This window comes from Convolutriloba macropyga, chromosome 1 (genome assembly GCF_964194025.1).
Source record: "Convolutriloba macropyga chromosome 1, txConMacr16.3, whole genome shotgun sequence".
NCBI lineage: Eukaryota > Metazoa > Xenacoelomorpha > Acoela > Convolutidae > Convolutriloba > Convolutriloba macropyga.
Genome location: NC_134468.1, coordinates 7,101,051 through 7,113,934, shown reverse-complemented (window position 1 = coordinate 7,113,934; position 12,884 = coordinate 7,101,051). Strand labels below are relative to the sequence as shown.

General features: G+C 37.3%; 1 protein-coding gene across 1 annotated transcript in view; it reads left to right on the top strand.

Annotated features, from left to right (window-relative positions):
- Positions 1–8,019: 8,019 nt before the first annotated feature.
- Positions 8,020–12,884, top strand: part of LOC142344519 (uncharacterized) — a 61,323-nt gene continuing 56,458 nt past the window's right edge. Inside the window, exons 1-2 of the mRNA XM_075396244.1 lie at positions 8,020–8,223; positions 8,640–8,818. Coding sequence (XP_075252359.1) covers positions 8,099–8,223; positions 8,640–8,818 — 304 coding nt within the window. The 5' untranslated portion in view covers positions 8,020–8,098. The remainder of the gene's footprint in view (positions 8,224–8,639; positions 8,819–12,884) is intronic.

Here is a 12,884-nt window from a genome sequence, read left to right as displayed (position 1 = left end):
TTAATCTTAATGATGAATTTAAAATTGAATAAGAAAAACTTTGAGCATAGAGGGACAATTTGAAAACTGTGATCGGTCAAAACAAAACTGTCAAATTAAAATTTATTTCAATTTGTTATCACTGTGAAAAAGACAAGTCAAAAATATTTGCTTTAGATTCTAATGTTTTAAATAAATCAATGTGAGAAATAAATAAAAAATGCCGAACATTGAAATCATAAAATAGATTTCACTAAATTTAAATCTTAAAGAACCACCAGAGACAGCATTTTTTTTCACATTTATTGATTTGTAGTACGCATTTGACCAACCTAAATTGCGTTCAGAAAAGGCTTCCCCTTGTAGCATCAACATAATAAGTGTTTGAAGTTACTGGCACATAAAAGTGCAAAACAGGCTGACACTGGCTATCAGATATGCTGAACCGCTAAGAAATAAAACTGATGCCGTTCTTGCAATCAAGCTCCAAAAACCCAAAGACATTGAAAAAGTTAGCTCTTTTTCAGGATCTGTTCACTATTTAGGAAAAGTGATGGAAAATTTAACCCATTTAAGTCTTCCTCTGAGACCAATTTTGAAAATGTTGTTGTAAAACAAGATTTGTTTTTAAAGTGTTTGCAAGTATCCTCTCAAACACGAGTAACTACTAATTGATGCAGTAAATATTTTTCTACGTCACATTTGGTTCTGACCCCTAAATTTGCTAGACTCTTTTCGGACGCCATTTCTATTTTCTCTTTTTATTTACTTTCCGCAAGGTTGAAACAATTGTCTGGTCAGCTCTTCAGTTGAGTTTGTAAATCATGTAATATGCAATCTTTTTGTTGCTGCTTCTTGCGTTCAGTTGCTCATTTTTAAATTTGATCCAGCTCTGCGTTTTTTCCAAGACAAATCTAATGAAAGTAAGTTTCAATCTGATAGCAGTTCTTGCTGACAAAGTCCAAAAAGTTGTTTGACACCGCAAAATACAGCGAAAAATAAAAATTCACAACATAGCTTAGCCAACAGACAACAAAAGAACACCTCGGAGGGTAGACGCTTTCTGGGATAAACCTAGAGGACTGAACCCGATCGGGGAAAATAGAGAACAATTCAAACTTTCCCTAGCCAATGAAATTATCAACTTAGATGCTCTACTTAGTCCAAAATACAAAAATGAGCAATTGCCTTTGGGAGCTTCCTATGAGTAGACAACTAAAGGATCTTCCAGCTCAATCAGATCCTGAACGCAATGCTAGAAACGCGTCAAAAAAGATGAAATGAAGAAAATTTTCAATAAATTGGTGAAGCAGAACTTTTTGTGGGGACAAGCTTTGGGCATTCTTGGAGCGAAAATCAGTCTCATTACTACTCTTAAGTATCCGACTAGAAGAGAGACGCATTTTCAACTGCTGAACCCTCTTACCGAGGTGGAAACTCACCACACTGGATTTATGGAATCCCTTGAACAAAATATCACGTTCGACAGACACGTACTCTTGGTCACTAAGCAACTGAAAGGCAAAGCAGATGGAAATGTGTTTAGGAAGCCCGCGGGTTGTCAGAAAACTTTGATTTTGAAAACAAAGAGGAAACGCTGATCAGGGGCGTGCTTAGAAAAAATAGATAGACCCTGACATTCAAAAAGAACATCTGAAAGAAACTTTTGAACCTCGCATTTTATTAGAACTGGCAAAAAAATATAGCATCGGGAATGAGAGAAAAATCAGCACCACAATCAGTTTTAGTAAAAATTTACTTTCAACTATGGTCAACGCTATCAATTTTCAGAAAAATTAACGCCCATCTGAAAAGCTTTCAGAGAACTTCATACATAAGCCAGGTTTTCGTTGTCCGGCATCACAATATCCGAACTGTGGCTGAAAGTGATGTCCTGGTCATATAGCACAAAACTTTGCAAGAGGCAAATAGTGCAACAATTGCTTCTTGTCAGATCGTTTCATTAATTTGTGTAGAAAATTAATTTTCAAAAGTTCAACTCTACGTTCAATTAGATATGCTCGTTAGAGAACATGTTAGTTGTAATTAAAGAAAGTGTCAAAAGGAGAATCTTTTGATATGACACTCACAATTGGAAACAAAGCAGTCACATTACTTGTAGACTTCGTTTGTGCATGCAGTATTCTGAACGCGTCACCTAACAAGTTTTCGGTGCTGAAAAACTGAGCCAACATCTGTTAATGACGCTCTTAATCGACCCAATTGAGACCCTGGGAGAGCGCCATATATCCTTATGGAGCAATGGATAAAATCTGTAGTAGTGGACGGATTGATCGGGCGGGATTTCTTTGACCAAATAGTCCGGGCTATCAACAAAGCAACCTCTCGAACTTTAAGAGACGAAGAAACTCTGAAATGAGAACCCACACTGCCAGAGAAAGAATTGAAATGGGTTAAAGGAGTGACATTGAGATTGAAAAGGGTATGACAAGAGCTACACGCGAAGCAAATGGCTTAGTAGAACAAACAACAGACTGCAATTTACAATTCATCCGAGCAATAAAAGTTTGCCACCGGAACGCTCTTTCAATCTGGTAAGGAAAACTAAATCTAACGAAAAAACAGGTACAAAAACGCACCAAAAAGAACTAGGAATGCTTATACGGTGTTTTCGCTGTAGGTGAGACTATTATTAAAACGATCCGAACAACTTCGCAGATCAATGAATCGGTCAAATTACCGGTCACAAGGCGCAATAAAGATTTCGAAAATTTTGGTTCGACATATAGAAAAAGACGACATATTTCACTAAAAATCAGGGGTGATAGACGAGGCCCCAGAACAAACGAAAAGATTTTATAGAATAGATCAATGCTGATATAAACAATTACACTTAAAAAGAAGGTTGACAAACGTGTAAAACACAAGAAACGATACCTGGCTGGCGGATTATCGTTTATAACAGGTCAAAACTATCTCGCCCAATGCAAAATGTGTGACGAAAAAGTTTTATTTCTCCACTCTGCCAATAACAATAGAGGAAATTGCAGTTCCTCCGGCCCCGCAAGTAACAAAAATCCCTGCATCTGAAAACTCATATTAACCATCTCCTCAATAAATAGACGCTCAATGTTAACTTCTCGTTCAGGCGACAATGAAAAAGAACCCCCCCCCCCTTATTAAAGAATTTATGAAAATGCTTCCGGTTCTCCAGTGTCTGGCAAACAACTTGAAAACGTCAAGGAGGTAGTGATGTAGAAAACTTTCAACATCAAACAACTCCGCCTTTTACGGTAATTGAGGTAATCTAGGCAACGGATGAAAACTTCTCAAAGTGGAAATCAGTGTAGTACCGGACGGATTGATATCATTGATCGGACGTGAACGCATTGACCAAATAGGTCTCGCCATCACCCATGCAGCCTCTCAAAATTTAACAGACAAAGAAATTGTGACACTTGAACCCATAGGAGTTACATTGAGGTCGAAAAGGGCATGAAAAGAGCTGCTCGGGACGCGAAAGACAGAAAAAAGACAAGCAACAGACGGCAATTAACGATTCTTCAACCAAAGCTGGCAGGAAGAATAAGGGACATAAGCGCGCCAAATTGAAGGTTGGTTTATACAAGGTTTTTGCTGCAGGCTCGCCAATCATTAAAACGAGCCGAACTACTTCGCAGATCAATGAGCTGGATAAATTACAGGTCACTATCAGCAACAGTTTTTGGCACATTTTGGTACGCGAAAGGAACGCCAGAGTTCACTAAACATCTTGGCGATAGACGAGGCCCCATATAGTATAAAAGAACCATAGAAGAATAAATCAATGCTCATGTAAAATGTAAATGTAAACAGAAGGTTGAAAAGGTGTAAATCACAAGAAGGGAAAACCGACAGGAGGATTATCGTTTAACACGTTGAATATATCCCACCCAATTCCAAAATTGGCCGACAAAAAAACCTTATTTCTCCGCTCTAACAATCTCAATATAGGAAAATGAAGAAACTACTGACCCATAAATAACAAAAAATTTTAGCATCTGAGCACGCATTTAAATCAGCTCTTCAGTAAGTAGGCCCTTCATCAGTGAATCCCGCGTTATTGTCTCGCTCTAGGGGACGAAAAGACGAAGCCCTGATTATTATGGAAACCACGAAAATCCTTCCAGTTGCCATATCTTGGACTAATCACTTTAAAAAATTTCTAGCAGCCAGTGATATAGAGAACTTTCAACCCCAAACAACCCTGCCTCTACGGCAATCGAGGTTACTCAGGACACATTAACACAGGTTTCAGTACATGCCAACATTTCTTCGACCATAGGTTTGGTATCTCCTGCTAACGCGCAAATTAAACACCAGAGCGACTAACGTCACCCAACACCAGAGGACCAGAGGTGATACTACCTCTCTTTGTCTGCGAAGATAGACTAAATGGCGAATTTTACTGAAACTCTTACCAAATCTGCAAAAAACGTTTTAAACTGTGACATGTCGCTACCCGTAGCTACTGCTAAGGCAAATTCAGTACTGAGTCAGAGTCTAATTCAGGTCACATTTTGCACTGAATTTGTCTGATTCAATTCTATTTACGTGATTCATTCTGAATTATCTTCTGATTCAGAATAAAACTGAATATTTTGTCTGAATTTTGCTCTGATTTAGAGAAGATCGGAATTCACTTGAGAGTTGGTTCTGAAATCTTTCTGAATCAACACTCAAATTTGAAGTTTCTCTGAAATTGTTCTGAATCAGTACTGATTGTCGCTGAAACTTAGGTACGGGTAGCTAAGAATACTGTTGATACTATATATACGAGATAGAAGTTTTCTTTAAATCCTCGATTAATAAAATTTCAATTCTGTTCACTTTTAGTAAACAACTAGGGGTATGTCATGAATGAGTCATTAAAATTTGACGCAGTAAATCTTAAATTATCATATCGTAATCTGTCATATATATAGTTCACACCCCTAAATTCAGTAGACATATTTCACTTATTTGGTATGCTTTTTTTCTGTTTCTTTAATTTGTTTACTTCACGTATGGCTGTGACGTTTGTCTGCTTAGTTATTTAATTGATTTTGTAGATCAAATAATTTTCCTTCTTTTTGTTTTTGCATCTCGTTTTCAATTGTTCAGTTTTGACTTTGATCTAGCTCAGCAGTCCCACCAAAGAGAATCTAGAGGAAGTAAGTTTCATTCTGATAGCAGTTAGTGGTCCGCAAAGATCGCTGACAAAATTCAAGAAGTGATTTTGCACGGAAAATAACAAGGCAAAGTAATAACCCACGATATATCCGAAAAAGTATTTTGTAAAGAAGTGAATGAATTGAAAAAGAATTTTTTGTGAAGATTGTTCTTTTATATTGGAGGCAGTTAGGCAAAGAAAAAGGCGGCTGATAGAAAAAAAACAAAATAATGCGATTTAGGATATTCTAAAACATGGTTTTACAGTTCCGTGAAAACTTTTGAACCGACTCTTAGCAGAATTTTTTTCCACAATCAAAATGATAAAACGAGCCCATAATTCAGAAAAAAATTTTTGCCAAAGTTTGTCATAATTGAAACATATATTTGTAACTTGAAAGGCACCATTAACCAATCTTGACCACCGTACTTTTTTATACCATATTTAATAATAAAATTATTCAAGTGCAAAATATACTTGATTCCGGACTAGTTTTTGAAAAATTTTGTGGGCAAACAGAGTATTCAGTAGATAAAAAATCTCTTGTTTGCACGAGGTTCACCTGGAAATCAGCAAGCTCAAAAAAACAACGAGTCGAAAGAAAAAACGTGGCTCGAGTCAAAAGCAGCTATTGTTCAACGTACAAGAAGCAGTAACAATTCAGAAAATTGGTGTACCATGAAATTGTTTTTGAAAGGATTTAATCTTCCTTCTTTTTTGTTTTCCATACAAAAGACAGCGAGGTTTTTTAGAGAATGCAATCAAAAATATCAAACTAAAATTCAAAATAATGGTTTATATCTGACACCATTACGTAAATGTAGTGATGATGGTATGTTTTAACTTGTTTTCTCTCTGTAAACACTAGTATAAGTTTGAAAGGTCATACTAAATCCACTGAGTCCGCTTTCAATTGCTGTTCATTTGTTGAGATATGATTTTTTTGTCAAAATTTTATGGTGCTTCGACTTTTCAAATCGGTAACAAGAAGGTGCATTTGTGATTTAACATTGTGCCTGTGAAGAAGTGCGGCTGCGGCCAAGAAAGGCGTGGCTATATATCATCTTAGTAGTTATGTCCCTACTTAGGGCCGTAATTGATAATTTATACGTCTTGTGTTCTCGGATGCCTTTCAAGTAGCAAAATGACGTTTGGTGAGAGTGTGCGTGCTTTTTGTCAGAATTGTGGAGTACAACCAAAATCACCCTCAAAGTTTTATCTAGCGACATCGAAAAAGTTATCAGCAATGTTGAACGCAATTTTTACAAAAAAACCTACAAAGAAGAGGTACCTAATAAACAAACACACCAATATGTAATAATTAAGATATAAAAACCATAATTAATAATTAAAAATCTAACAACAACAATTAATAATTAAAAAACTGTCAGCAAAACTGAATTTATAAAATTAACGGCAAAAATGCTCATACATTTTCATCCACTGTCTTTTACTGCCCGTTTAAAAATCAAATCAAAGTAATTATTATAAGTCAGCGCACGATACGACCTTTCCGATATAAAGAAAAGATTTTGGTGAACCAGAAAAAAACAAATTGCAAAAATTTTGAAACTGTAAGCATTTCTGGAAGTCAAAGCTGGAGGTGATTCTCAAATAGTTGAAATTTTTTTTTGCAAATTTTAGGTATAACATTTTTTAACCACAAAGCAGCTGTTTTGAGCATTTGGAAAATCAGATCACAAAATTTTGCGCACAAACTTGAAAAGTTTCCATAGAGTTGTTTGTTTATACATCGTATACGAATACGTTGGCAGCTTTACTGCTTAATGGCTGTGTTCAAGTAAAAAAAATCAAAAGACTAAATTAATGGTTGTGTTCAAGTAGATACTTTTCAAATCAGAAAACAGTTTGACTCGAAGCCGAAGGGTAGGGTCTTGAGATTATTGTTAAAAAACTGCGCCCTTGCACAAACGTTCAACAACTATAATAGCAGAGTTGGGGGAAAGTTGGTCTTTTTATTCCACTACTCAGGATCCAAAAATTTGGTCTTGCTGGATTCACTATTCTTGTTTTTGGCTTTCATAATCTTTTATGTTTTCAATTTATAACTTTTTCGAACAATTTGAGAAAATCGGATTTTCTGGGGAACTAATTAATTTTAATTGATTGGTTTTGAGTTTAGCTAGCTGCTGTTTTCAAAACTGGATATGAATAATCTGTCAGGTTACACTTAAATAACTTGTAAATTTTGTTTTTTAAAACATAAGCTTTTCAAATTCAACCAAATACTCAAAAATGACCGTTATGCCGAAATTCAATTGAGAGCATTTTAAAGCCTGCAAACTGATCAAAAATTCGCAATTCACAAATTTTTCTGAATTAATTGAGTAAATTTATTCTAAAAAATCCAAAAAAAACCCACTGGGACTAATCAAATTGACCAATTGCTTCCAAATAGTTTGGGGGCTTTCTATTTTGAGCATAAAAATGGTAAAATAGATCAACAAAGTGAGCGCTAAATTTTGATTTCTTATCTGCTGGAGCGTTCTTACTCTTTCACGTGTTTTGATCGCTTGCTGAACGTGAAAAGTTTTTATAAAACCTACTTTTTTCTCAAAACGTCCCGTGATTGTATGGAAATAGTCAAAATTGGATTTTGTTATCAAAAACCCAATTTTTCGGCTAGAAAATACAGAGCATCAGATGGTCAACACAGATGCTCTTGACGTTACTTTTTCACACTATTCGATGGTTGGTGAATGTGGTAAATGTGATGTAAAGTTCTACTTCATTTTCCTCAAAATATCCTATAATTGAATGGAAAGTGAACACTTATAGAAGCGGAGCATGCTGACCGGGTTTAAGTCATGACCGGGTTTAAGTCATGCTATCCATAAAAATATCCTTACTGAAAACTTGAAATTGGTTCTTCGCTGTAACAGGTAATACCAAATAGTTGAGATTTCTCTAAAACAAAAGTTGTTGGTTAATTTTTACGAAATTAACATGTTGATTTCCATTCCGCATTTTGTTTTTCTGGGAATATTTGTTGTCTTTGAAGTTCAAGGTGAACTGAAGTACAGCAGTGAAACATGCCAAAGCGCTTTTGACAACGAAGGAAGCTACACAAGGTAAAAATCAATTCTAAATATGGTCAAAGATTTGTGGTACAACAGAAAGATAACAATAATAATTCATCTCTCAGATTGAGATACTCATTTATTATCAAGTAATAATAACCCTTTGATCTGCCAACTACGAGATCCAAAAGCGAGTGATACCCGAATTTTTATTAATCATTTTGAATTACTCAAATTGTTTAAGATCAGACTTAAAATTGCTTAGGGACGATTGATAAGACTTCAGCTGGTTCAAATGATTTTGTGACCAGATATTACTTAGTTCAAATGACGTTAAAATAAGAGGATTTTTGAGTGCACCCCACTACACTAAGTGCGCGTTTTGATGGTCTTTTGATGGCGTTTTCGATTAGCAATTGTTATGAACGAAGGCCTCAACTTGGGCAATTTTGCAACAACTGTTTTAGCAAAGCTGGGCAGGAACTTGAGGAAAATGATCCGTTCTCCATTGTGGCTCTTTGCTTCCACAACTGGTACAGGGAAGCAGCTAATCTGGATCTGGTTTCATGGAACAGCAATTTGGCTAGGTCTGCTGCTAAGTGGGCTGCTGAATTGCAAAAGGACAAAGGCTGTGCCTACACGCGCTGTAAATTAACAAGTTTCTTTATACTTTCTCTCTCTCCCACACACACACACACACACACACACACACAACACACACATACACATTTTCCTCCCCCAACATACGTTTCCGTCCTCCAAAAAACCTTTTTATTTCCTGATTTCCATTCCGCCAAACCTATTACCATTGAAGATGTTTATGTTTGTTGATTTAATTGAAGAAGTCAGAAGTGGTTGACCTTAAAGTTTGTGTGCCAATGGCGCGAATTGTAATGTATATATAGAGCTTGACTTTCTACCATGGTGGCGTCTTTCAGAAATACAAATATTATTGAAAAGTTGTCTTGGTATGCAAGACTCAGGCCGAAGAGCATCAACAATTTTGGCGTATCCTAGGTTCACAACGGACCCTGAGCCTTGCTCGACTCAGACTGTAGAATTTTTGATTTTATGTAGGGGGAACTTAGACATTTGACACTTTAGCATGTCTTAGCTCTGGTTCAGATAAATTCACAAATTTTTAACCAAAACATCACTATCACAAATGGATCAAATTTATTTTTAGTCTGTCCCTACAAGTGAGCATGAGATGAGAGTTCTCCTGAGAAGGATGCTTGCGTGGGATGCCTAGTCACGGCAGATGAGCTAGCCCTACTTGCAGATTTGAATGTCTCATTTTGAATGCTGGATTTTGATAGGCGTCTAGGTATCTTTGGAACAATATATTTATCTTTCCGCATTAAATTTGAAAGGAGAAGGTCCTCCTCTAGGTGAAATATAAAGCACCACTAACACACACTCACTGACTTAGGATTAGTTGCAAGTTCAGCTTTGCCATTGCTACATTAATGTTTATAGGAACGTGAAGTTATCCCCCATCAGTGTCAATAGACACAGACATTAATCAAAAGTTAGGCACCACAGGTTAGGGTTCTTTCTGCTCAAGAAAATAGGCAACCATATAAACATCACAGTTATCTAAATTTGTACGAACTTCCTTGATTAATGAAAAAGTTTAACTTCATACAACTTCTGATTAGTGAAGCATCACACCTGTAGCAAACAACAGTGATTAGTGATAGCGACAAGCACAAAATTAGCAAAAAATCATTAATAAAAAACATTAAGTAATCACAATAAGCAACAGCCTCATTTGAACAATAAGTTTATTATAACGAAATCAAGAAAAGGGTTGTTATAAGGAAACATTGTGCAGTAACAGTGCAAAATAATCTTGAAACTATGATTGCAAAATAAGACTGTCTTGAAACCCAGTCAACATGTCAAACAAGTTCAAAGCATCATCAACTGCAAAAAACAGCCTCAAGCAACAACTTCACTAGAAAGTGATAGAGTGGAACGCAGTAAAAGGCCTCTTTGAACAAAAAGCAATAGTAACGAAGGTCTACGCATACTACGTGAAACTTTGGAAATCTTGAGGTCACAGACAGAGCACATAGACATAAGTTGCGGTGAACTAATAAAGCTACACATAACATCGAAGAGTTGACACTCTCTAATGAATCTGCAAAGAGAAATATAATCCTGCTGAAAGTTAAACAGAAAGCAAAATCATACAGAACGGATACAGAGACACACAATCTGCGTTTAACACATCAGCAGCGTCTTTCCCTAATATTTCGAGAAAACAGTACCCTTTACGCACGAGAGCACTGAAATATCTGTTTCCAATCTGCAACAATCAGGAAACTAACACCGCTGTCTCGTACGACTCAGAAGACCCTGAGAATTCCTAAACCATTCTGAACATGACCTGCCCTCAAAACTCTGTAACGCATAAAGCAAGAGATTTCATAAGTGGATACTCTTACAATGGGGACTACTACCACGAAACCAACGCTGAACTGACCAGGAAATTCGGCAAACCACAGCTTATTGTTGCTGCATAACTTGATCAGTTAGGAGAAGTCGCCTAAACTCAGATTAGACGCACCAAACACTTTTGTGAGCTTCTCATTTTTCTTGTGGAGGCTGGTACAAACATACCTGCTTTACAACCTCGAAGCTGATCTGATTTATTTAACTGTCTGGAGAATGACCAGAGACAAACTGAACGCTACCATGATAATCAGATGGAATCAACGTACAAGAAGCCAATCTTTGCTGCAGCCTATCCTTGCCCACATTGTTGATTGGATTTACTCCTACGCAGAAGCATGCGAGGACATCTCAACATAACGTAACCAGATAACCAGAGTGAACAAATCTTCTAAACGGGGGCTATTGGATGTGTCATTTCAACTCTGCTCACAAAACCAAAAATTTGGCCGTTTTCCCGAATACTTGAAAAATTCAGTGTTTGACCAACAGGAAGGAGCAGGTTCACTCTCTGTGCCCTAAATCAAAAACAATGTGCTTAGTGGAAAAAAGCAATGGCGTTTATCACTTAAAACTCCATAGGACAGATGCAAGGCAGAAGCAATAATATGCGAAACCAAGGCGGAACTGGAATCAAATCACACAAAACATTATCTTCACAAAACAAACAAACTAAAACCAGTCAAATTATGGAAGTATTTTTAATAATGAAAACCAAAGGCAGCAGACGAGTTCAAGCTAAAACCAACAGCATAGAAACCAAAACAGACAAGGTGGTTCTAACAGCAGCACTTCACAAAGTGGCAGCTGGAATCAAAATGGTTTTCAATCTCAGCCAATGAACACGCTGAACAACAATATCAGACAGCAGAACAACAATCAGAGCACTGTAGCCCAACAGCTGGCAACTACTCCTCAACAAATCTACACCTGCAGCAACCAACAGGAAACTTGTTGAACAGACCGCAGATAAAGCAAGCGATACCAGTAACACTTTTCAAAAACAATGTCTGCATTGAAACCTAAGAACCGCTGGACATGACACTGACAACACTCAAATAACGCGGAAGGTTGCCGATGCACTTCAAGTTCAACAAACCAAAAACACGAACATACCACTAGATTAACTCCATGGAGAACACTTAGTTAAAACAGCAGATGTCATGATCGGCATAGGAGCTTTGTACAGCAGATGACCTGTGATCAAAATCTCCGTGTACACAACAGCAAAGAAGGAGATTCGGATGCCAAGAGTTCAAATTGGAATGTTGAGCGAGATCCAGCAGAGACCATTCTCAGCTCCGGAACATAGGTTTCCCAACAATCAGGGCCAACCGCTAGGAACACTGATTGGAGCAGATGCATTCACAGCAACATTTCCCAGACATTTCACAATTGGACCCATTGGCAACCCATACGGAGTCAACACTCAGAGATACACACAGAAAGTGGGCCGGCCATACTTGTTGTCTTCCTCATTACCCAGTTATTAACACACAGCAGCCGGACAAATTCCGCAGAGTCAAAAACGCTCTTTCAAATTATAAGGGAATCTCACTCAAGCATGCATTGACTGGTCTGGATCTACTTTGCAAGCTGCTTGGCCTTCTCCTCCACTTCAGACAGTATTCAGTAGCAGTCACAGCGGAAATCGAGACATTGTTCATGCAGATTGGCTTCCAACCACAAAACCATGTCTGTCTACGTTTTCTTTGGACAGAGGATGACAATGAAAAGACCTTGAAATACAATTGATTCATTTGTGGACAGAGGTTGACAATGAGAAGACCCATGGACAGAGGATGACAATGAGAAGACTTTGAAATACAATTGATTCATTTGTGGAGCCACATGTTCACCTTCTTGTGCGATCTTTGTTCTGCAGAAGTGTGCAGATGACCACAAAAAAGAGCATCCACAGGCGTACACAGTAATCATGCATCAATTTTAAACGGATTCTTTCACGCAGACCTACCCTTCGGAAGAGGAGGCCCTCAGAAAAGCAGAAGAGATCAAAACTGTTTTGCAGACAGGTTTTATATCTGACAAAGTTCCTATGCAACAAACAACAACATTAGGAAGCCTACACGAAAAAAGATAAGGCAGAAATGAAAACCCAAAGACTCCTTGGTGAAATGCGGACCCAAAAACTGACAACTTCATGTTCACAAAACCAAAGCTTCGCTACACTGGTCAACAGCTGACTCAAAGAAAGGTGCTATCAATGGCGGCTTCGCTGTTCGATCCAGTTG